This window comes from Mesoplodon bidens (assembly GCF_964165515.1).
Source record: "Mesoplodon bidens genome assembly, chromosome: 13".
Lineage (NCBI taxonomy): Eukaryota > Metazoa > Chordata > Mammalia > Artiodactyla > Ziphiidae > Mesoplodon > Mesoplodon bidens.
In genome coordinates this window covers 48,867,521-48,892,473 of record NC_138169.1, presented here as the reverse complement: position 1 = coordinate 48,892,473, position 24,953 = coordinate 48,867,521, and the positions used below count along the sequence as shown (strand labels likewise).

General features: G+C 36.5%; 1 protein-coding gene across 2 annotated transcripts in view; it reads right to left on the bottom strand.

Moving 5' to 3' along the window:
- The window catches only part of ASXL3 (ASXL transcriptional regulator 3), a gene marked incomplete at both ends in the record, with an annotated part of 167,871 nt that overhangs the window by 124,287 nt on the left and 18,631 nt on the right, over positions 1 to 24,953 (bottom strand). The window contains one exon of one of the 2 annotated variants that reach the window (XM_081252364.1): positions 12,190 to 12,276. In XM_081252364.1, the coding sequence (XP_081108490.1) occupies positions 12,190 to 12,276 (87 nt within the window). The remainder of the gene's footprint in view (positions 1 to 12,189; positions 12,277 to 24,953) is intronic. The other variant, XM_081252365.1, reaches the window with a different exon arrangement.

The window sequence follows — 24,953 nt, the reverse complement described above, 5'->3', positions numbered from 1 at the left end:
GAGGGACTGTGTCTGCCTCTTCTTCCACCTGCTGCTTGGAACATGGATTTGGTGGCAAGTCACGTTAGACCATGGGATGAGGACAAAATACTAGGGACAACAGAGCAACACGACAAAAGGACCCTGGCTCCTTGGATATCCTGATATAACAAAGCTATCTTATCATTCCTGGGACTCCCCACCTTCAGACTGTAATGTGAGAAATGAACTTTTATTTAATTTAACCACCTATTCTGGGACTCCATGACACCCATGCAAACCTATACACTAGCTTATATAAACACCTATGCTATAAAATAAATACAAATTCAAAGGATATTCTTGGACCTCAATTCTCAAAACTTGAGAAAAAAATCCGAAAATATTTCATTGCAAAGGATGTATTATAATCAGCAATATGCAGTTGTTGTAATAGGTTTTCAAATCTATTTTTAAATTTTAATCTATATGACAACCCTAAACAGTGGAAAGGTCAGAGATCAATATTATCATATTAAAGGTGAAGAATAAAACAGCAGATCAGGAATTCATTACAAAAAATCTTTGACAGCTCCAAATTGTATTGGGTTTCACTTTATTTAATCTATAAAATATTCATTACATATATTTCATACTATATTGATATACTGAAGATCCATTTATAAAGAAAAGTCAAATGAGTTATTAATGCCAGAAAAATGAATAAGTAAATGAATACTAGATTTTTACTGTAAGTTCACACTAGTTGACAATGTTTTCATTTACCCATTGGACTTCTCAGGCCACTCAATTTTATCGTGATTACATTTAAATATTGCTATTCATTTTTTTACAGAGAACAGAGGAAAATTTAATAAGTAAACATAAATTAAATATATTATCATGGTGTGAATGAAGAAACAGAGCAGGCTGCAAGAGTCCAGAGGGAAAATCTGAAAAGAGAAAATGGGGGCTGGATGGACTGTGTGCATCAAATTGTCTGCAGGCAAATCTATTCGCCCTTGCTTCACAAATTACGCATATTACAGACATTCTAAAGAATAACTGGATTAAGCATATTCAATAAAGTGATCCATGGCACTGTGTCTTACTGAGCTCACTGGCTCTCTACATCAGCCCACAGAGGCAGGAATGAAAGGCAGCCACGACCCCTCCCCTTGTTCTTCTCATAGTCCTCCTTTGGGCAAGGTCTTGATGGCAACCAAAAGCCAACGAGGCCAGAATCAAGAACACTGGATAACCATCAGAAGTACAAATTACAGTACAATCTCTCTTGCGCCCCTAACTCCTGCCAAAATAAGTACTATGGGAGGCAAATAAAACCAGATAATAAAGGGTGACTGGATCAATGAAAACCCATCACTTCAGGAAAATCAATTGAAAGACATGTCCCTTCAAATAGTACCTTAGAATAGAAGATTTATCTACTTTTCTTCTCTTTTTATGGTCTGTCCTTCACTTACTACTGAGCTTTTGCACATTCTTTTGCACTTCTCAAATTCTGAAATGATCACCCTCTTCTAAGTTAAAGATGAGTCACATATTTACTAGCCATTCTTTAGACTATCCCACTAGCAACAACTTATTCCAAAAAATATTCGTGAATGCCATTTTTCTACATCTAGCAACCAGTAGGACACCTTCAACAAACGCAAATTAAGCAACAAATTGAAAACTAATCATTGTACAAATGTTGTATTTCACTCAGACTGGTTAGAGAGGAATGAAGTCATGGATTCAGGCTATCTGCAGTGGTCTGATGGAGAAAGTGATCTACCCAGACATTTTACCCAGTGATTTACCCAGACATATTTACATAAGAAATAAAAATAAAAAGGAAAGAGTGGTGTTCTTCTATCTCCCAGCGGAAATACAATGGATGGATGAGATGAGGAAGGATGGATAATTGGTCAGGATACAGATTACCAATAACAGTAAAGTTTATCTGATTATTCTCCGCTTAAGAAAATGTCCTAAAGAATGCAGTAATGTTGGTTCGGACACTACTTATCTGTTCATTTGTACCTTTTTTCCTTTCCCTAGATGCATATCTTAAAAACAGGACAATGTTAATAACTTAGCCTCCTCTACCCCCCACCTAAACATCGTTTAATCAGTCTCATCTATTTTCATTCAGTTATTTCATAAAGGTAGTTAACTGCCACTCCCTAAAACTGCCTTTTGTTAGCAATTAATGCTTTGACTGGTCACAGTTAGCGCATTCCCCAGAAACAATCTATAAGTCCAATATCAACAACAAAACAGTGAGAATCCTACAAAGTCCTTGGTTCTACCATTACCTAAAGTATGTTTCCCACCCTTACAGCATCACCTTCTAAATAAAACAGTAAGAAGTTACAATTCAAATATATCTTGCTGCTATCCATAAGCCCAAGTCTTCACTAAAGATCATCCTCCTCATGTTGGACAAGTGTAACAGTGAAAGTTCGGGAAAGGCTTTGTATCTTCCAAATCTGGGTTATGGAAATGGAATTTTTAAAAAAATTTCAACCCTATTTACAAATAGGCTATAAATCGAGAGTCTCAACACACCTATCTACAGGCTAGACTTTAATACCAGTGAGTAATATATATATAGACAATCAACAGTTAGCCAGAAAAGCTGCTAAGGGGGTGGGGGAGTATTTACTCGATAGAATCATATAACCAATACTTTTAAAATCAAAATATTATTAGGTTCAGTCTACAAATATTTCAAAAGGTTAAATGCAATTGATTCTGAATCAGACATCAAATCCCAGATATGTCACTTGCTAGCTGAATGAACTATCCCAAGTTACTTAATCTCATCTGCCTCAGTTTCCCTATCTGTAAAATGGTAAATATGGTATCACTTTTTAAAAAAGATAATTCATGTAAAGTCCTTAGTATTGGGTCCAGTGTAAGTAAATGATAAAAAAATAGGTATTCTTTTAATCATCAAGCCCCCACTCATTAATCTGCTTGACATACTGCATAAAGCATGGTATCTCAGCACCAGGCAAGATAAATGACTGAATACAAAGATCTGTGTCCCTAATCTTAATGAGCTTGTATTTGTGATGCAAAGACAACACTTCCTGTTATGTTAGAATATCATATATTCTATTAAGAATTCAAGAGAGAATTTAGAAAGTCCTAAGTTTAATTTTTTTAATAAAAATAAAAAGCCATTTACTAGGCTGAAGACATACTCCACAGAGGAGAGGTTATATGACGTAAATGAATGACTCAGAGAAGGGTCTGGAACTACGCTGTTAAACCTTCAAAAGAAGGAGCTTCGCTCATCTATTAATCCAGCAGCTTCCAGTCTCAAGAACATAGCATGTACTTAATAAATGTTAATGGAATGAAGACATGCCTTAAAGCTTCCACAAAACCCCCAGGACTTTACACAGTGAGCAAAAAGGAGGCATTTAGTCGGTATTTAATTGATTAACTTCTACATGTCCACAATTGTTTTCCTTTCTCTGATGTTCTCTCATTTGACTAGTAAGCACCTGGGAAAAGCTCTACCCACACACCTGAGTACCCTGAACCTGGCCAGAAGATGGTTACCAACAAACTGAAGAGAGAGCAGAGCCCAAACACAAGCCTTATGCAGCACCTAAAACAGGACTTAACTTTTTAAAAAACTGTTCATAAAAATCATCTGAATTTCAGGCAGAATTATCTATTTGATTCTGCATAAGGCATCTCGGGAGGTGTAGGATAAATAGTCCTTAATTGTCCTGAAAGAGCTAGGACTTATTCTTAGGAATTATGCACTTGTAGCTTTTAGAAAACCTGGCTTAACAAAATGTCATAATTTTTATTCCTCTGAGAACAAATCAACTATAAAAAGAAGTCCCCATGTCAGCATATCAACAATTTTGCATTTGAATTATGTTGTCAAGTTCAAAACAATGAAGTGAAACTTAAAATCATTTAGGCATGTGGCAATTAAGAGCACAAGCAATGAAATGAGGAGATAAGGAGAAAAACACCACCTAGAAAAAAAAAATTAAATAATACCACCCCAGTTAAATGCCTATTTCTCCCCAAAGATCTTAACCTACATAGGATACTTAGAAAGACTCACATACAATGTAATATTATATCCATTTCTGCTCCTATTCCTGCACTGAAATATTTATAGAGTGCTCAATATTTCTGGAGTAAATTATACCTAGATCTCAATAAAGCTGAAATCACCTAAATTACCTTTTTTGTTCAATTATTTGGACGGATGGAGAAAGGAAGCTTGACAGAATAAAAAGTTGTATTAAGAAATGGCCATTTCACAGCTATTATTGCATACCTTAGTGAATATTGATGCCTTGAGGGTTATACGCAGTCACCACAGCTATTTTTACCAAAGCCTTCAAATAAAATCCAAATCAATTTATGTTATATGACTCTACACATTATATTTGGACACGAAACATAAGCCAAGTATTCTATCGGTTTATATGTTAGGAATAACATATGAAAACACGTATGAGGAGTATGTAAAAACAGAAGCACAGTACAGTGTTAAGCATATTGTTATGAATACCTTCTAAGTTGAATCAGATACTCAAAATTCTAGAAAAATTCTATGGTATGCCACGAACTCTGGAAATGTAAAGTTCCGAATTCTTTTTTAAAAAAATAAAGTTCCAAATTCTGAATCACTGTTGTAGACTGAATTTTTGTGTCTCCCCCACCCCAAGTCTTATGTTGAAGCCCTAGTGTGGCTATATTAGGAGATGGGATCTCTAAGGAAGGTATTAAGGTTGAAAGAAGTCCTAAGGATGGAGGCTTGATCTGATAGGTGCAGTATCCTCACAAAAAGAGACACTGAAGAGCTTTCTCTCTCTCTCTGCACATAAACACCCAGGAAAGCCCATGCGAGGACACAGTGAGAAGGTGGCTGTCTGCAAGCCAGGAAGAGAGGCCACAGCAGAAACCTATCCTGCCAGACACTGATCTAGGATTTCTAGCCTCCAGAACTAGAGAGAAATGTGAGAACATACACTTCTGGTGTTTAAGCCGCCCAGTGTATGATGATTTGTTTTGGCAGCCTGCGCAGACTAACCAATCACTGTTATTATAACTTCAACCTGGGAACCAAGAGGAGTCCTGTTGCAAATTTCATACATTAGTTTGAGGCATTCTACCTGAAAAGTGCTCCCTCCCCATTCGGCAGTCCTTTTATGGAACAAAGTGAAAACTGCCAGCTGAGCGTGCAACACACACACACACATACACAAAACACAGTTCCATGAATGACTCGTGGGCTCTACTTCTACTTTCCATATTATGAAAAGATTATGGGGGAGAGTTCACAGCAAAAGGCAAGTATAGTTGACCCCTGAGCAACATGGGAGTTAATTTGCATATAATTTATTGTCAGCCTTTCATATTTGTGGTTCCTCCATGTCTGCGGATTCATCCAACCACAGACTGTGTAGTACTGTAGGATTTACTATTGAAAAATATTCGTGTATAAGTGGACCCACAAATTTCAAAATCCCAAGTTGTTCAAGGGTCAGCTGTAGTCAACTGTGGCCCCAACATCAGATGCTTGACTACAAAGGCTTTCAAGTTGCCCAAGTCCAGGTTGATTAGGGTTGTGCTGAGGGGCTGAAATCTGACCTTGTAGGGTAATATTTCACACAATTATTTTCTAACTCAGAGAATGCTTTCACAGTAATATATCACCTTATCATCCCCTGAAGAATTACCTCAATCACTATGTCACTATAAAAAAAAGTAACTTTAAGTTTAAAAAAAGTTTAATTATGATACATCAGTTGCTTTTTAAACAATTAGTGATACCCATGTATAAGTTATGAATACTTATTTTATCAGTTTTATACCATTTAATTTAAAACTAATTAATTATGCACAAACAAAGCATATAATACTAACAAACAACATTTTAAGTGACATATTTTGGGAAGAACCAAATGTATATAAAAATGACCAGATTAGAAATTCCAAATCTCATCTAAATGTAAGGTATAATGTATGCATTCACCATTCACATCATAAACCCTACATAATCAGAATATCATGCATTTATTCAGATACCATGTGATTAGGAAAAAAGTATCATGCTTGATTTCCTCTAATTATATCCAAACATACAACTGACAATAGCTTTTGATTCATAGCTTACTAGGCACAATATATTCTCTGGGATATTTTGGACTATCAGTTTAAAAATGCGACTATAAATGGGGTAGTGTTTGTTTGAGAAAAAAATAGATTTAAAAAACGGGAGACCAGGTTTAAAGAGACCAGATAAGAAGATACTGCATTAATCTAGTTGAAAATTTTTAAGTGCAAAGAATAAATGGCAAAGAGTAGGGATACAGAGAAAGATGTAGTTAGGACACAGAACTAACACTACACAAGAGCCAACTGGTCATGGGGGTGGGGGGGGATGGGAGAAGCGAGTTAGGAATGACCCTGATTGAGATTTCTAATCTGAGTAATGACAAGTAAAAGTTTATGTCAACTAAGAGATAAATTATTCTAAAGGCTTGCTTACACACACTCATGTATACACACCTAATATACACACATAAGTACATGCAGACTTGCTTACACACACTCATGTATACACACCTAATATACACACATAAATACATGCAGATTCCCCTATGATTCTGGTTAACAACACCGTTTCATTCATCCTTCTCTAAGGATGAATCCCTCACACCATTTACACAATCAGAAAATTAGACGTTGGCAAATGGCAAGGATGACACCATGAGTTAACACTGTAATTCTAAAATGCCCCAACACAAACAAATGAGACCACCGTTTCAGTATGAAAGAAGCGATGCCAACATGGAGTCTGGAGATAAGAATTGATTTTGCAGTTGAAATTATTTGTGTTTCTTTCTTATCTTTAGACAAAACATTTCAGCAGCCAGAAAGAATCATCTCCTAAAGTGCTAATTAGAAACGTAAATCTCACCGAGAGAAATGCCAAGAAATTTTATTGTTTGTCACTATACATGGTAATGGAATTTTCTGACATTTTATCCCCCTAGAAAAATCTTTAATAAACCACAGTACAAAGTGGAGATCCTAATTTCAGCATATCATGACAGAGACTGCAAAACAGAAATCATGAAAGACCTTAAGACAAGTAGCTTAAAACAAATTTATTCTACGAATTACAGGGGGAATAAAAAGTTCTCATTGATACCGGCATAATTACAAAATCTTGGGTTGTCAAGTGCATGCTCCACATTGCAAAATCAAAAATATGTCAATGAATAATACCAAGCACGAGAGAGATTGTTTATAAGTCTTTTCAAATGTCCCTACTGTGATATGTAATTATAGGTTGCTGCTCTATAAATGGTCAATGAAATCTAACATATATTATTTTTAAAGTAAGGCATCTATAGTATTGTAAAAGTGTACCTTATAAATATTGCCCTGCCCCCAACCCAACAGAGGGTTCTTTAATTGCTCTGTGATTTTTTGGCCTTTATTTCGTGACTGCCTCACCTCCATTAGAAAGCAATTTACCTATTATCAAGTAATATGACAACTATATCACAGTTCTTGCTACATTAATAACAGGTATCCTTTGATAATAATGCCTGGCACATAAGAAATTATCCCCACTGATAAATGGCTGCTCTGCTCTTGCTAGGTAAGTGTTACAGACCTCACTCCTTGACCTTGCTGCCCCGGGTGTGTCACTAAAACAGAGCACATATTTCTTTGAAAGCATCACTTTAAAAATTACATGAGCAGAGAAAAACATATCCTCAGGCATCAAAACTCCCTCAGTCCTCTTTGTAAAGGAACTATAACTTCTGAATAAGCAAACCAAAAACAGAAAGGCAGAATTAGGACAACCCCCAGAGTCCTTCTCCTTTGCGATGGACATATGTTTAATTACTGCAGACAAGGCTATAGTCTACAGTAGCACCCTCTCTCCCTGAGGAAGTGGGAATGTTTAGCCAAGCAGTCCAAACAGGCATATCAAATATCCATCCATAAAAGCCGCAGTCTGGAATATGCACATTTCTATCCTCTCTATGCAAGCAACACGGTTCTTTGATTGATTATAAGATTCTGATCATCTGAAAAGCATTCCAAATAGCAGTGTCTTATCAGTCGTTGACAACTCATAAACACAAAGTAACAGAAGCCTGGAAATACTCAGAATCAGTAAAGCAAGTACAATATAGATGGACCAGAATAAAATTATATTGACAAATATCTTCTATCTTATTATACAGAAGGGAATTAAAACTTACCAAATATATTTTTATTAAAACAATTTCTAGGAAATCATGCCATGCTCATATTATTAATTTTTTCCCAACAAAAACCATATGTCCTTCTGACAATTTATTTTATCTATATACCTTTTTGTAAACCACACAGAGAGTACTTATTTCAGTCTGGCTTTTCCAAATAGAGTTTAATCATATACTATACATTTCATCAATAACTTGAAGAAGATACACAGAACATGATATAAAAAGCTGTCCTCGTTTTATCCTGTCTACATGAAAATTATGCAATTTAAAGTGTCACTGGAAAAGAGGAAAAGGTACCATAAAATGTCAAGAATTTCATCTCAGTCAAATAAATTAACAATATCACATATACTGAACACATTCAAATACTCATATCAGCTTTGCCAAAATTATTGGTTTATTTTTTATTGTAAGTTACAAGTTTAAGCCAGAGGCACCTACAGTGTATGAAAACAGGCAACAGCACAATAACCTTCCTCAAGTTCACAGCTAATCTGCCAGAGGCTATCGGCATGCATCTATTTAATGGAATTCCCACAAAGCTGGTAGATTCCTTTTGATTAAAACAAACAATTAAAAATAGGATGAAAAATACAACTTGTAATGTTAAAAAGAAGCTTCTAACTCTAAATGCAAGACAAAATCATCACTAAGGACCAGCAAGTTAACATCTTGAGGAAGATTATTTACTCAACAAATATTTACTGAGCATCTTCTGAGTGCCAGGAGTGTTGGGTACCCTGCCCTTAAGGAGCTCACAGACCAGCGGGAAGACAAACAAGGACAAATGTACAGTCCAGTGAGGTCAGTGTTAAAGGAGATCTGCCTGACACACAGAATGAAGGGCCACCAACCCCCCCCAACCCAGTATCTGAAACAAATGGTGTTATTTTAAAACAAATGGCATTGGAATGATGATGGATAAGGGGCCAATCTTCTCTTTTCCAGAAATGCCAGGCGCAGTGGCGGACTGTTTGGGGGAGGGCCACTAACGTGACCTCTCGTTCATAGAGACCACTGGAAGGTTATGGACACATCAGTAACTTTCACACGTCACTCCCCTACAGTTAATCAGGCATATCTGAAAGCCTGCACATCTTGAAAAACACATCATTAATAAACATCTAGAAATGAAACAGCTATGTTTGACCTTATGATGATGGACTTTCTAAATGTAACTTTACTTAAGAAAAATAGATACAGTTACACTTAATTTACTCAGCTACCATAAATACTTGGAAAACATTTAAGAATTTGGAAGGTAGCAAAAGAGTACATTAAGTAGGCAAAATAAATGTCAGAATCTGCTCCCTAAAGCAATATACACAACAGGTAGGAAAGCTGAAACTCATTCAGAATCTACATACTACTTTTATTTTTTTACTTATTTTTTTATTGGGGTACAGTTATGTTACAATGTTGTGTTAGTTTCTACTGTACAGCGAAGTGGAATTCCCTGTGCTATACAGCAGGTTCTTATTAGTTATCTATTTTATACATACTAGTGTATATACATCAATCCCAATCTCCCAATTTATCCCACCCTCCCACTATTTTCATTTTAGAGATGAGTCTAATAAGCAAACTAGACAACAAGGGGAGAGTAGTCACAGATATACCAGCCATAAGTAACTGTCACAACTGACAGGAGGGAGAATTCAAAGAAACAGAAAGAAATGAGAACATAAAATGCATATTCTGGAGCCCTTTGCACAGAGCTGATTTTACAGAGTAGAACTTAAAATAGAACTATGGTCTCTTTCTTTGCCTGGTCCCTTTCCTATTCAACTTGTGAATTCCTTGCAGGTACTTTCAATAGTCCTATATGGGTTCATCAGTACTTGTAACAACAATTTTTTTTTTTATTCACAGAAGGACACAATAATGGGGGAGGGGATGAAGAGGGAGGGTTGTATTTAGAGGAATAGGGTATGTTTTCCTTTTCAATGTTCTTGCTCTTTAAAGAAGCTGCTTTGTGTTTTGTTTGTTAACATATACTTAGAGTCCTTTAATATACCATTCTGGGAAGACCAGCATCTTGAAAAAAATACGAAAAATATTGTTACAGTGATAAGTGTAATTAAGATGCTGTTCATGGCCATGGTACAGGGGTTTTATATCTCAAGGTACATAATAGCTGATAGTGGCCTAGTCACTCCTCTGGAGAAGAATATCATGATGAACAAATTTCAAATGTCTGCTTATAGGAGAAGCTTTTTATGCCTGCATTCTCGGGTTCCTCTGGCTCAGAGCCCACATCTGACAGGAGCTGAGATCTCTAGATTTTTACCCCATTTTTTTCTTTTGGCTGTAGCACAAACATGTCCAGTGCTCTCTAAATGGCATAAATATTTTCAGGGTTTCTGACAGGCAGTAAGGGGAAAATTAATTTCCAGGTGTCCCCATTTTGTTCCCTAACTCCTCACACTGACGTCTGGCTTAGAAGCAAGGATCCCCTTGAATAGCGCTTAGGCTCTGTCAGCAACTTCCCTCCGCAGTGTTACCTCCATGTTGTGGAGGAACAATTATTGCAAACAGGGTAGTTACATTAGCTCAGGCTCTTTCTTCAGAACAGGCAGAAAAAGCCTCCAAAACAGAGATGAAAAATTGAGCCTAGGTATCCTCTACCCCACTAAATTGTGATGTTCATGGATTAAACTTGCAAGAGATGCATTTTAAACAGCTAGAAGCTGATGTGATTCACATGTTACAGTAACGGGAATTACAGGTAATACCAATTTTTTAGGAAAAGTTGGCCTCGGGAGGACATTGATTTCTCTCAGCAGGTTCTATCTCAAGATCAGATTCAAAAGGTAACTCAGCAGATTTAATTTTCACCAAGCTGAGACCACTGCCTTCTCAATGGCTTACAGGTAGACAACTTCATACAATTAAAAAAATTCACTCTATGTAACAAGGATGAGTAGATACACATGTGACAGCCCTATGGTTATTTTACCCTGTAACAAACTTTTTTTCCTCCTTGAGTAATATCATTTATATGATCCTAAACTGCTGGATAAAGCCAAAACTGTAAAATTCATCACTAAATAAAAATAATCCTCATAGATAAAATATAGTATATCCATACAATAAAATATTATTTGGCAACAAAAAGAAATGAAGTACTGATTCATGCTACCACATGGATGGACCTTGAAAACATGATGCTAAATGAAAGAAGCCAGTCACAAAAGGCTACATAGTGTATAACTCCAATTATATGAAATGTCCAGAATAGGCAAAACCACAGACATAAAAAGTACATTACTGGTTGCCAGGGGCTGGAGGGAATAGGGAATTGGGAGTGACTGCTAAGGGGTATGGGGTTCCATCTCAGGGTGATGAAAATGTTCTAAAATTAGATAGCAGTAATGACTGCACAGCTTTGTGAATATACTGAAAACCAACGAATTGTACATTTTCAAAGGGCAAATTTTATGGTATATGACTATCTCAAAAAAATTGTTATTTTTTAAAGACTCAATCATTGATTAATGATGCTCCAAGTAGAGTAATTCTAAATACGAGGACTAAATTTTCAACCATATTCGTTGGCACTTTGAATTTTATCAGAGTGAGCTCATCTTATATCTTGGGATCTATCTATTAAGACTGTAAAAAAGTTTCTCTTTCACTACTCACTTTCAGAAACGAAAGTCTCCTCTTACAAGAAAGAGAAAGATGAGTAACTCCAATTAGAGGCTAATTCACACAGTGCTGCTCTTTGTTCATGAAGTACACTCTGTATCAATCTGTCTAATTTATTAAGCAAACAGGTAGTTCCAAGGAAATCTTGGGTCACCCAAATATTTGGTAGTCACAAAAGAATCTGCAGGTAGTTACTTAATTCACAATCATCTACAACATCAAAATCTAGATACCCCTAATACTTTGCAATCAGTAGCAATTATTAATCAATGAAAACAAAAAATGTAAATATGAATACTGACCTTGTTTCTTTTAACCCTTCTTTCTGAATGACTTCCAATATCTGCTTTGCTGTCATTGGTGAGTTGGGGTGTTTTTCTAGTGCCTAAAAAAATAAAAATAAACATAAGATTCCTAGATTACTGCATAGAAACATACAAGATGAAAATGTGTGTGAATCATGCAATGTTTCCTTAAAATTTTAAAAAGGCTGTTATGCCAAAATTAGGTTCCATCACACAGATCAGGTGTCCAAAGTGAGAACATAATTTTTTTTCTGGACATCTATGGCAATTTCTGCAACATATAGGGGTCATTCTGCAAAAATGTCACAAACGCATACACACCAAAAAAAGAAATGTGAAACCTAAAAACACCAAGTTAATAAATGTATATAATTTCCTTTATTAAAAATTGCTGACATTTTATGGTTAAAGTCATGTTTTCAGGCTGTTAAAATGTTTCTTAAATTTCTAAGACCTTGGAAACATGAGCCTGTATACCACCAAGAGCAGAGAACAAAGTGCTGGTCAGAAATAACCTCACTGGATTCATATTTTGATCAACTTCTCTTATATTAATAGAATAAATAAAAACCCTTCATGGCCAAAATGGAAAAAAAGCATACAGAAACCCAAGTATCTCATTACAGTGTTTTTTCCAGTTCAGCTCAGTTTCCTTTCTTTTGCCTTTTCCAATTCATTTCAAGTAAATCCCTTCCTCTTCCCATTCAGCCCATCTCAGCTTTATGAACTGAGTCCTATTCTCTTTCTCTCCCATTCTGTCCTACTTATTTTTGAGTGGAAGTGAACTTCTTAAAACAAAGTATGGGGAATATATGGGACATAGTTAATTATTTCCACAGGCATTAGACCATCAGCCCTGGAAAGCAAGACCCTTTTATTTACCCAGGGACTTTACATGTAGTGAAATCCGTAAACAACGGTGCCCACACTGCTCACCAACAAGGTCTACAGGACCACCTCTGGGTACAAGAAACAAGTGCACACACATCTTCACAATGACTTCCTCCAAGGGTAGATGACACCTACTTAAATTTTCTGTACAGGAGCTTCTGCACAAGTCATGGCCCCATGCAACTTAATAATTCTAGAGTCCTAATTTATGATTATTATGAATATTAGACCAGAATTCTCATAATTATTAAGAATTAACAGGGTCACTCTAAAAACTAAAAATTAAAAAGGCTTCCAAATATGTTCAAAAGAGCTCTGTGATCTCTTCTACGATCAATGGCTAAATTTCAGCTAGGTCACTAGCAAAGGTCCTGCTCTGCAAGGCTCTCCAGTGAGTTACATACACAGCCTGCCCTACCTCACCATTAGGGCCACTTTCCTGTTCTCCCCTTTCTAGTTCCCAGGAAATTTCCCCATTTTTCCTAGTCTGGATCAGTCTCTTAGTTGCAGTTGGTAATTCTTTAAAGAATAGCGAAATATGAGCTACGCTGGAAAGAGAGTGTAGCAACAAGTATGTCAGTAGGAAAGAAGGAAAACTGTCCTCACAGCTGAACGGTCAAGGGGGGAAGACACATAGGCATAGCTGTATAGGAAGAGGACTAAAGTGTAAAAATATTGGTTAAAAAAAAGGCAAGAAGGAAACTGCATAATAGAGCTGTAAAGGGGAAAAGATTAGGTCACAAAGAAAGGCAGGAAAGATACAGACATGAAAATGAAATAGCCGACAGAATTTTTAAAATAAGAAGAACTGTAAGTAGAACAGTGCATACTTATGAATTACTGAAAGGAGATGCTGTGGTCACATGGACTATATACAGGGTGGGTATCACCCCAAATGATAGGCAACGCTGGGGACACTAATGGTCTCTCACAGAAGATATGGGCAGAAGGTCAACAGACACAGACATACACAAGTAAGCAAGCAAGGAAGAGGGAAACTGGCGGGGAGAGGCACGGGATGGCAGAAAGAGGGGGACAGAGGAGAAGGGAGAGAAAGGAGGAAAATTGAGCTGAACTGGGAATGTCCAAAAGGCAAACTGATTAAATCTAGAAAGGGCCGAAGAGGAAACTCCAGTGTACTGGGTAACGTTTTAATGGAAAGTTGGGCACACTCGAAAGTGGGGTTACTCACTGTGGAGGATTCCCTGTTTCTCTTCCTGAGTACAGGCCCCTCAGCACACCTGGGCAGCTCCTCCCAGCAATTGAGAGAATTTGGATAGCCCTGTCCCCTTCTCTATGACATCACATCCTACTCTACAAAGAAGTAAAAGTGCCAAGAATTACATCGTGAAGTGGATGAGAGGCAGGAAGGAAATGATGAAGCCACACAAACACCAGAAGCCACCCTCAGTTCCTGCAAGACAGAGAAAGGGGACAGAGAAGAAGAGGGTCCTGGATGTGAACAAGCTTCACTGAACTAGCTGTGGGAACATTTAGAGAACAAAAGATAGAGAGATTACTTTCACAGAACAAAACATGGATAGCATCAAAATAATATGACACATGGCAGAGACATGGATCAGACTCGCAGGCAGCCATACTCCAACAGGACAGTGGGAAGAAGCCACAGTCAGAGTGAAACTACAGCCCCAAATGTTAAACTGAGGAACTGCCCACGCCCCAACGATTGATGTCTTGGCTATGAGGTGTTAACGGTTTCATACGTCCTGCAAAATCATACTCCCTGGATTATCTTTCTTGACATTTTCAAATACAACCAGTATTTGAATATGTCTTCCTGGTTATGTAACACTTATTTTGAATTTAACGTGTTCTTCCAATTGTTTTCCACCTTGTACCTACCTCTTTAGAAACAGGGGTCAAGGATGCAATAGAGCAGGGAAGGGAGTAGGGTTATCCACAATTTTTAAGGTCATGTATCATAATAAGCTTTTTCTAGAAAGAGGGTCAATGAATATTTCGGATAATCAAAACAGGTTCAAACTGACTTGGTCAATAATGATTCAATTGTAACAAAATAGGAAATCCAATTTCAAAGTCTGCCATGGATAATAATTATTTATTAATAAAATCATCTTGTTTTCTGGTTGTAAGAACTGGAAAAATGCAAACTCATACCTCTATTATAGAAAACAAAATGCACTCATAAGCTTACAACCAAGAATATTAACCCCTGCTAATATTTGTGTTTTCCTTCTAGGTTTTTTCTATTCATACATACTTTTAAAATATAATTATAATTATATAAAGTACATGTATGCATAGTTAGCTGTCTTGCTTTTCTTCATGTAATTTAAATTCTTCAAAATGGGCATCATAATTAACACTTAACTGAAGATAGGCATTTACGTTGTTTTAAAACTTCATTAATAAAAATAAATTTCCAAAGAATATATTGAATGTAAAGTTCTTAGAATATTATTGGGTCAAAAGGATGTGAGCTCTGTCATGTCTCTTGATACACTGTCAACTGTGTCCAGAAATATTTTAACAATTTATACTCTCACCAAGCAGAAATGAATCTGCCTCTCTCTCCACAAATATGCCAGTATTAAATCTTATCTTTTTAGCAATATTTGCAAACCTAGTAGGACAAAGAAGTTGCAATTCATTGTTACTCTAATTATATTTTTGTAAATACTAAGGAGAACAAAAACTTCATTTCAAATGAATATCATATGGGATATGACATGGGATATTTCTGTCTTTCTCATTAATGTGTAAAAAGCTATTTATATAGTAAGACATATTCACTGTTGTGAATGTTAATAACAGATTTTTATTCCTTTTGTTGGTTATTTTTTGGATATTTAGGGAGATACATAAAGTTTTCTATTGTCACATGAACTACTCCTCAGACTTTTCTATTATGACTTCATTTGCTCTCATATTTAGAAGTTCCTTTTATCCAAAGAGCATGTAAATATCTGCAAATGTTTCTTGCCGGTATTCTATGTTTTCATTTTTTAATTCATCTGGAATGTATCTTTTTGTACCCAGGTGAAGAACTAACTTAAGCTCTCACCTCCTATTAATGTTAAGTCAAGACTACCCAACATAATTTGTTTCATAAGCCGGTCATGGTTAGTGAGGCATCCTCTGGCATACATTAATATTAGGGCAATGAAAACTCTTTTGGATGTGAAACCAATATATAAATGTGGGAACCCAGTATATAAAATGCATAAAAGCAGAGCTGCTGCTGAGGTAGAGATGAGAGGGCTCAGAGCCCCCAGAACTTACTTCCTCTAATGGCTGAAGGCACTTCTGGGAATTTTCAGGGCCTCTGAAATAAACTGCAAACCACTATCCTTGGGGCTCATCCAGGGGTCCTGCTATGCTCCCCTGATTTTCAATCAATTCCTGTGCCAGCACCACCCTGTTTAAATTGCTGTAATATTACAATACACTTCACTATCTGGATAGGACACAGCTCTCATTACTCCTTCTTAAATTTTTCATTGTTCACTTCTTTATATTTCCAGATGAAATTTAGATAGGAATTAAATGAGACATCTAATTAAATTTTTAGGAAATGTACACACATTGTTCCATGTGTTAAAGTTTTCTTTTATAAGCTGTAATAAGCTTTTTATTAAGTGTTTTATATTTTGGGTTGCAACTATGAATACACTTTTTTTATAAATTATCCTCACATTTTATCGCTAATACATACAAAAGCCATTGAACTGTGATAATTATTATCTATATGAACAGCTAATTGAATTCATAATAGTTCTAATAGTATAGAAGTACAGGATCATATTTTCTACAAATACCGTGAATTGTTTCTCCTTTCTAATAGCTCTATGTTTTCTTTCTCCTACATTATTTACTTTGGCTAAAAAAGTGATCTTTTTTAGTCCCTTTCAAAAAAATTTTTGCTGAAAATGGAAATGCTTTATAATTTATTTCCTCAAAAACAGGCTCTTAAAACTGCTGTTTCCCTAAGAAAATCTGTAGCTAGAATTATTAGAGCTCGCACTGCCAAGAAAAGGCTGTAATCAGAAACCATTGGCCAGATATCACTGTCTCTTCTATACAAATCAGAGTCTGTCACAGTGTTCAATCTTTACAGAAAATGCCCTTTCTTTCTTTGTGAAACAAATTGTTCCACCGTGTTAGAGCTATATTTGTGATTCCACTTGACTCTGTCTCCCTGAGTTGTGTCTTATATATCTCTCATGCTTCGTTCTCATGCACTAAAGGCCTCGTAATTCTCAACTATCTTCTTTCTTCCGCATTTTTACTCCCAACAGGTTGCAAGTTCAGCACTGCTCTCCCAAAAGTGGAATTTCCACGGCTAAGGACACAAAGCACACACACAATCAGTGGCCTCCCTAGCAATGGATTCGCTTGTACATTTCAGAGGATATGAACACATGTGCAGAACTGGCAAACACACCACTGGATGTCATCTTCTTTACTAATGTGACTAACTATATCAGAGCCTCTCTCAAAGACATTTAGATTCTTAGAACTTTGAGGCAAGACAGACTCTTGTCCCAGAAACCTCTTCTCCCAGACTTCTACATGCCCCAGTAGGAGGAGAAAAAGAAACCTGCAGACAAGGATAGCAACATAGTTAAGAGAAGGAAAGAGATATTTGCTAAATCACTGAGGACACAGGCCATGCTAAGAATGTATTTTTCTGTTTTAGGTTCATCCTTTCCGCATTTTTCTGGTCCAGGAATACTATGTATCAAACATTTTAAAGCTTACTCAAGCTGACTCAGAAAAGTCATTTCCAGTATCCCTAAGATAAACACATTAGACCAGTGTTCATCTAATGGTTGAAGTCTTGGTCCTTCAGGCCCTGAAGAAAATTTTCTGAGCTTACTTACTTGACTGCAAAATAAAAAGATTTCTACAACTTAAAATCACAGCAATGATACATGTTTAGCTCTTTCTCTAACATTAAAGTGTCTTCCCTTAATCCATATTTGCAGTTCATTAAAATGTTTAGCTACTTAAGGTCTCATGTATTAGGTAAAGGATTTGGAGGTTATAACAATAAACCATTATATAGCTCTCTACAATTACAGAGTGTTTACACACAACATATATTATTTCATTTGCTTATGTACAACATATATATATATATATATACATATGTATGTATATATATATATATATATTTTTTTTGACCCTGACAACAACTCAGTGAGATGCATATAAGAGGCAGGGTTAACCTCCTCTGAGATGCACTAAGTTGAAATAATTGGTCCAAGGTCATAAAGCTACCAAGTGGAAGGACAGGACTTGTACACATTATGATATTGATGATGACAATGTTTAAATACAATAAAAGCAGTTAATACGTATTAGACAACTCTTCCGTGCTAAGTCTCCAGAGGTTTTGCTTGTATTACAACAGACCCCTGGATTCATATATTTAACATTCCCTATTTCCACTGTTCTTGAGATACCTCAAAGGTCCATGTCATTTTGATGAGACATGAATTTGAATGGCTGGTAGTATTCAGACGAGAAAATTAAACACAGAAAGTAACAGCACCTTGCCCACCACCTAATATCTGTACCTCAATTAGGTTGCTGTCTGCTCCTAACATATGTGGTTACTAGTTAAGGGTTTAAGGGTGATGTTTACTATTTTTCTATTCTACTTGCATGCATTTTATGGGGAAATCACATGCTATAGTAATATATGTGAATGTGTGACTTAAAAGATTTTTGTTATAATAGCCTTGAGAATCAGGCCTATTTCACCCAGAAAAAAGAGATGTCCAAGAAGATAGAGTGCCTCTGAGACCTGGCACCTAGGAAGTGATGGGTCTAGCCAACACTGAAGTTTGCTCCTTTTACTAAGTTAAGTTACTTATTGTCTTGAGCACAAGGCTTTTACAGAAACTGTGGGCCTACAGTCAAAATATTATATGCAATATCGACCTCACAATCCCCATTTCAGCAATCTCACACTTAAGAACAATCAGATATTTCCTTGAACTCTCAGATAATGGTTTAAACGGTACTTTCCCGTGGTAGCACCTGTCGTTAATTAACATTATCTGTTTAAGGATATTCTTCCAGTTACACTGCAGGCCTCATGAGATCGAAGTCCTTGGTCCTCATTCATGTCTGCAGCATCAGATTATAGCACCACTAAGTAGGCTTCCATGAAGACCAAGTTAGTTTGGAGTTGCCATATATTAGGAATTTTTATAGAATAATAAAGAAGGTTATGAGCTTTGGAGTCAGATGAAGCAGGAACACCTACTCACTAGCTGTCTGATCTTAGATATTTAACATTCCTGAACTCAGTTTCTTCATTTCCTCATTTATAAAATTGTTGTGAGGACTAAATGCGATTGTAAGTGTAAAAGCACTGATTATTTCCGTATGCCAACTGACTGCCTACAGCAACATGTGTTAGTAAACACTGGCTAATACTACTGGCTGGGGGGGGGAAAAGCCCCCTTTGAGCACGGCTTAGAAACAGGAATCTTTTCAACACAAAGAAGAGAGCTATAAAAAAAATATGATGGGCATTACCTGGGGTGTCTCTGAGATTTCCTGCGTAAACTGCACTAGGGTTTCTACAAATCAGGTTAGACACATATCGCCACCCCCTGTCACCTGATCACAGCCAAATTTATTCCCTCTGGATTCAGACGTAAACCTGCACCATGTGGTGCCTGGTTTCATCACCCCACAGTCTTCCTCCCTGTGTTTAACAAGAGGGATTATACACCACGGCACTCTTTTGGACACTGCTCTGTTACCTAGGAAGACAAGCACCCTGCGGGGACAAATTATCCTGTTATGCATGTATTACAAATCAAGTAAAAATAGAGAATATCAGCAGCAACAACTTACTTCCAACAATATATACGTACAGACAAACTTTCCTGCAACTATGACACATAGTATCATAGAATATTCATCAGAAGGAAATTCTGTCTTACAGTTAAATTATTTTGGTTGCCCAGCTTTGTAAAACCCGAGGAGAGCTGAGAGTAGAGAGATGGCTTTCTGAGGCCTGGAACAGTTCAGAGCGTGATCACTACCTGAATTTGAAGATAAAATTCTATGCAATTGAGAGTTGACTTCTAATTTCCTATGGGATTTTGGCAACCCTGTTCTACCTCAGTAAGTTTCTAAGCTTTCCAAACAGTTTATATTCCTTTTACACACAGAAAGAAAATGAAAGTGAAAGACACCTAGAATTTCTACAATGTTCTAAAACAGGTAAAAGAACAATATTAATAATTATTTAAATGATGATACATACAAAACCTGTTTTAAAAAGTCAGACAGCCCTTTAATGAAGAAGAAATACTTATACCACAAAAATATGCAAACAGTCTATTCAGAACCTACTAATTGTTAAAAAAGTTTCTTCTGTGTGTCAGGTAAAAATTCTGCTTTCCTATTACTTCTACTATGTAGTCCTAGTTTTTGCCTTTGAATGTGACATATATTTAATATTCAATTACAAGCACTTTGCTATCATAAAAGCTTAAAGTAAGGTAATTGTGCTACACGAATTTCTAAAATGGGATCCAATAATTTATTCACAGGATATATTGCCACCTATTTGAAAACACTATTAGGGGCCCAGCCTCCCTTTATCCCCAGGCTAATGGATCCTTGGTTTCTTCCATCAGTCCCCATATAAAATAGCTTGCAGACTACCTTCCCAATCACCCTTTGAATATTCTTGAGTTTGCCAACGTCACCTGTAAATCACATCTTTAAGAATTATACTCATTGAGATAAATAAGCTAAATACCATTGATAAATATTCTAAATGTAGTCTGATTGAAACAATCTGTAGGGTAAAACTATTACTTCTCTTTTTCTAACTCGTATAATTACGTTAATACAACCTAACACAACACTTGCTCTTTTTCAGCAGTCTTCACACTGTCAATCAACTAAAACTTCCAGATCGTTCAACATTTGCTTCTGAAACCACATGCATAATTCTGTGGTGTATTTTCCAAACTTGCCAGACATAAATGTATCTCTAATGCACTAGTGTTTGTTTCAATCCATTTTTGCAGGCTCTGAAATCCTATTATTCCCTAATACCTGATTATTTAAGGTAACAGGTAAATTTTGTGTTATCCACAAATTTGAGAAATATTTATCCCAGTTAAATTTCATCTTTTTAGGTGCAGGCTGTTCATCCAAGATTATAAACTTCTTTTGGAACCATTATTCCCTTGTCCAACTGTTCAGTTTCCCTTTTTATTTTCTGATATCCACACATTTGACAAGCATGATTTGATGGATTCCTCCAAGTTATTCATGACAGGTGAATAATGCAATGAAAAACAAAGCGACAAACCATGTGGCTGCCACTGGGATCTCCTTTCAGAATGATACTCATTAGCCAATCGGTATAATTCATCTACAGAAGTTCAATCTGCTAAAAATTCATTTAATTATACTATCGCCCAGTTCATATTTGCCCATCACTTTTAAAAGAGTCCCACAAGAGACCACATCAAATGACTGGCTGAAATTTAGCTCCAACAGGCGCATCCTCCTGCTGTACGTCTAACAATCCTATCAAAAATAAATAAATTTAATTGGACATGAATTAACTTAGAGAATCCATAATGCCTTTCAGGGATCACTACTCCCATTTCTGTTTAATAATGCACTCTAGAATTTTACTGTGAGTTGAGATAAAGATCTACAGTCTGTAATTTCAAAATATTTCCTTTCCTTCTTTTTATAATAATAACAATAGAAAATACACAACAGTTACTCTGCATCAAACTTTATTCTAACATACAAGCTTACTTAATCCTCCTAACAACCACCTTATCATACTTAGGTGACACCATTATCACCCTCATTTTACAGATGACAGATGAGGTAACTAAGACGCAGAAGTGTTAAATTTGACTCTCCCAAAGTCACACAGCTACAAAGTGGTTCAATTCTTGGACAACTGATCCCCTGTTCTCTGTGATTTTCCCCATGATTATCAGCAGCACTCCTGATCACATATGCAGATTTTTTCAGTGTCTTGTTTGTCATCAAGCTCATATTTCATCGTTTCTTATCCCATCTAAAACATAGTGGATATAACTTTTATATTACTTTCCTTATCACACCTTCCTTTAAAACTATGCATTAGTTTAAAGAAGAAAAGTACAGTGAAATATTTCAAAAATGAGAAATCATGCCTGATGATCAAGTTGCAGTGACTGTGAACTAGAACATGGTACCAATTCCAAGGCAGCTAAAATGCAGAGGCAGACAATCAGTTAACTCCTGTTAGCATAGAGACACTGGTTTATCAGAGTAGATAAGGTTTTCCTATTCCTAAACTAAGAGAATCATCTCATATGGAAATTCATACAGAGGCACTGGGTGGTAATAGACAGGACCTTCAAAGGCAAACACAGAACACATATAAATTCTATTGTTGAACCTCTCATAAAATCTAAACATAACATAACAATATAATAATTGAGACTAATTAGGTGAAATAATTCAGTTAGGTAGTATTCCCAAGGTCCAATATGATTAAATTAAGAGTATATACCCTAATGACGACTTGGAGTTTATTTATATTTTACTACTATAGGTAGATATGACAACTCTGAAAAGCAGATTTGCAGATGGTAGAATAAGATATTACAAAAATTAAGAAGTTTAATGTGTATATTTGTCCACATGTGGGAGATTAAACACCTGTCCATATGGAAGTCTCTGGTCAAAGCCAGCATTCTCCTCAGGATAACATTCTGAAGAAGCAATCAGTTGAGACCCCAAATTTCCTTATCTTGGAAATCCTTACAAGGTGCTCAGTAATACCTTAATAATAGCAAGTAGTACTTACATAACGCCAGAAAGCATTTTGTAATAAAAATAGGCGAGGCACTTTTCTAAGAACTTGACTTATGTTAACATATTTAGTTCTCAAAATCACCTATCAAGGTAGGTATTATTTTTCTGTAGATGAGAAAATTAAGATGCAGATATTTTAATTCACTTATTCCAGGCTAGTCCCAAGTAACAAGCAGAGCGGAGATTCAAACTCACACCCTTGAACTCCAAGTGTTTCACCACCACAATATGCTACCACAATATGCTACCTTGTAGCAAACAGTCCAAACTTACTTGGAGGGTAATTTAGCAGTACTATTAAAATGTAAAAGGTAGGTGGTCCCATTTGTTGAACCTAGTCTGTCTTTAGGTATTTTTCTTACAGAAATCCTCAAATCTTCCTGCATGTTCAATAAAGCATCATTCAAAACACTTTTTTGAAAGACATAATGTAAGAGAGAGACGGTTAAATAAATGAAGGCACGTACATACCACAAAATATTACACAGCCATTAGAAAGAAAATATGTACTGACTGATACAGGAGGATATCCACAAGAAAGTGATGACTAAAAATAAGCAAGCTGAAGAACAATAGGAACTTCCCTGGTGGTCCAGTGGTTAAGAATCCACCTTCTGGGGCTTCCCTGGTGGCGCAGTGGTTGAGAGTCCGCCTGCCGATGCAGGGGACACGGGTTCGTGTCCCGGTCCGGGAAGATCCCACATGCCGCGGAGTGGCTGGGCACGTGAGCCATGGCCGCTGAGCCTGCGCGTCCAGAGCCTGTGCTCCTCAACGGGAGAGGCCACAACAGTGAGAGGCCAGCGTACCGCAAAAAAAAAAAAAAAAAAAGAATCCACCTTCCAACACAGGGGACGCGGGTTCGATCCCTGGTCAGGGAACTAAGATCCCACATGCCGTAGGGCAACTAAACTTGCACACCGCAACTACTGAGCCCATGCGCTCTAGAGCCTGTGTACCACAACTAGAGAGCCCACACACTGCAACTACTGAGCCCACGTGCTCTGGAGCCCGGGTGCTGCAACTAGAGAGAAGCCCGTGCGCTGCAACGACAGATCCCGCATGCTGCAACTAAGACCCGACTCAGCCAAAGAAATAATTTTTTTTTAAAAAAGAACAATATGTATAGAGGAGGTATATATTCAAGTACATGTGGTATACATACAAATACACCCACAAACCCCCCCACACACACATTCACACCAGATAAAAATATTCAAACACTTAACAATTGTTACCCTGGAGAGTGGCAGAAAAGCAAAAGCAGAAGGAGGAAATTTTATACTTTTAAAATATCTGTGTATTTAGAAGCACAAATTACTTTCATAATCTTTAAACTGTATATGAAGATAATCTCTATATTATGCAACTTATATAATAGATACATCTATCATATAATATTAATAACTAACTTAAAATCAGTTCCAAAACAAAATACAAATAAATATTCAAACACCAAAGAAAGAGTTATATGCCCTATACTCTAAAGCACAATGGAGAAAATAAAGTGCAGGTATATTGAATTTTTTCCAAAGCAAAGATTACTCATCATTCAATCTGAGTCAGGGGAATTCTTCAGTGTTATTCTCAAAGACTAGCCTGAAATGACACAGCATCCAGATGTAGCTGCCAGAAGGAATTAGTTGCAAAATACATCTTGAGATAATTGTAGAAAATGACTTTGTTATATGGGATTATTTGACTCTGACCACTTAAATGTTGAAGAATGACAAAAACAATGATGGTTGCTTTGTTACAGTTAATAGTAACTCTTCTCCTGACTGTAGTTAGACAATAGCATCACCTCCTTGATAATTCATTGATTTAACAAATATTTACCAAACACGCACACACGCACACACACACATACACACACCCCAAAATGAAATACAATAAAACATGCCATCACCATCTCTGGAGACACTTAACCTCTGGTTTACTATAGTTGAGGAGGGAAGGGTGAGAAACATCTAATTTACTTACAAATGACTTAAAAAGAAGGAGACTAAGCCATGTC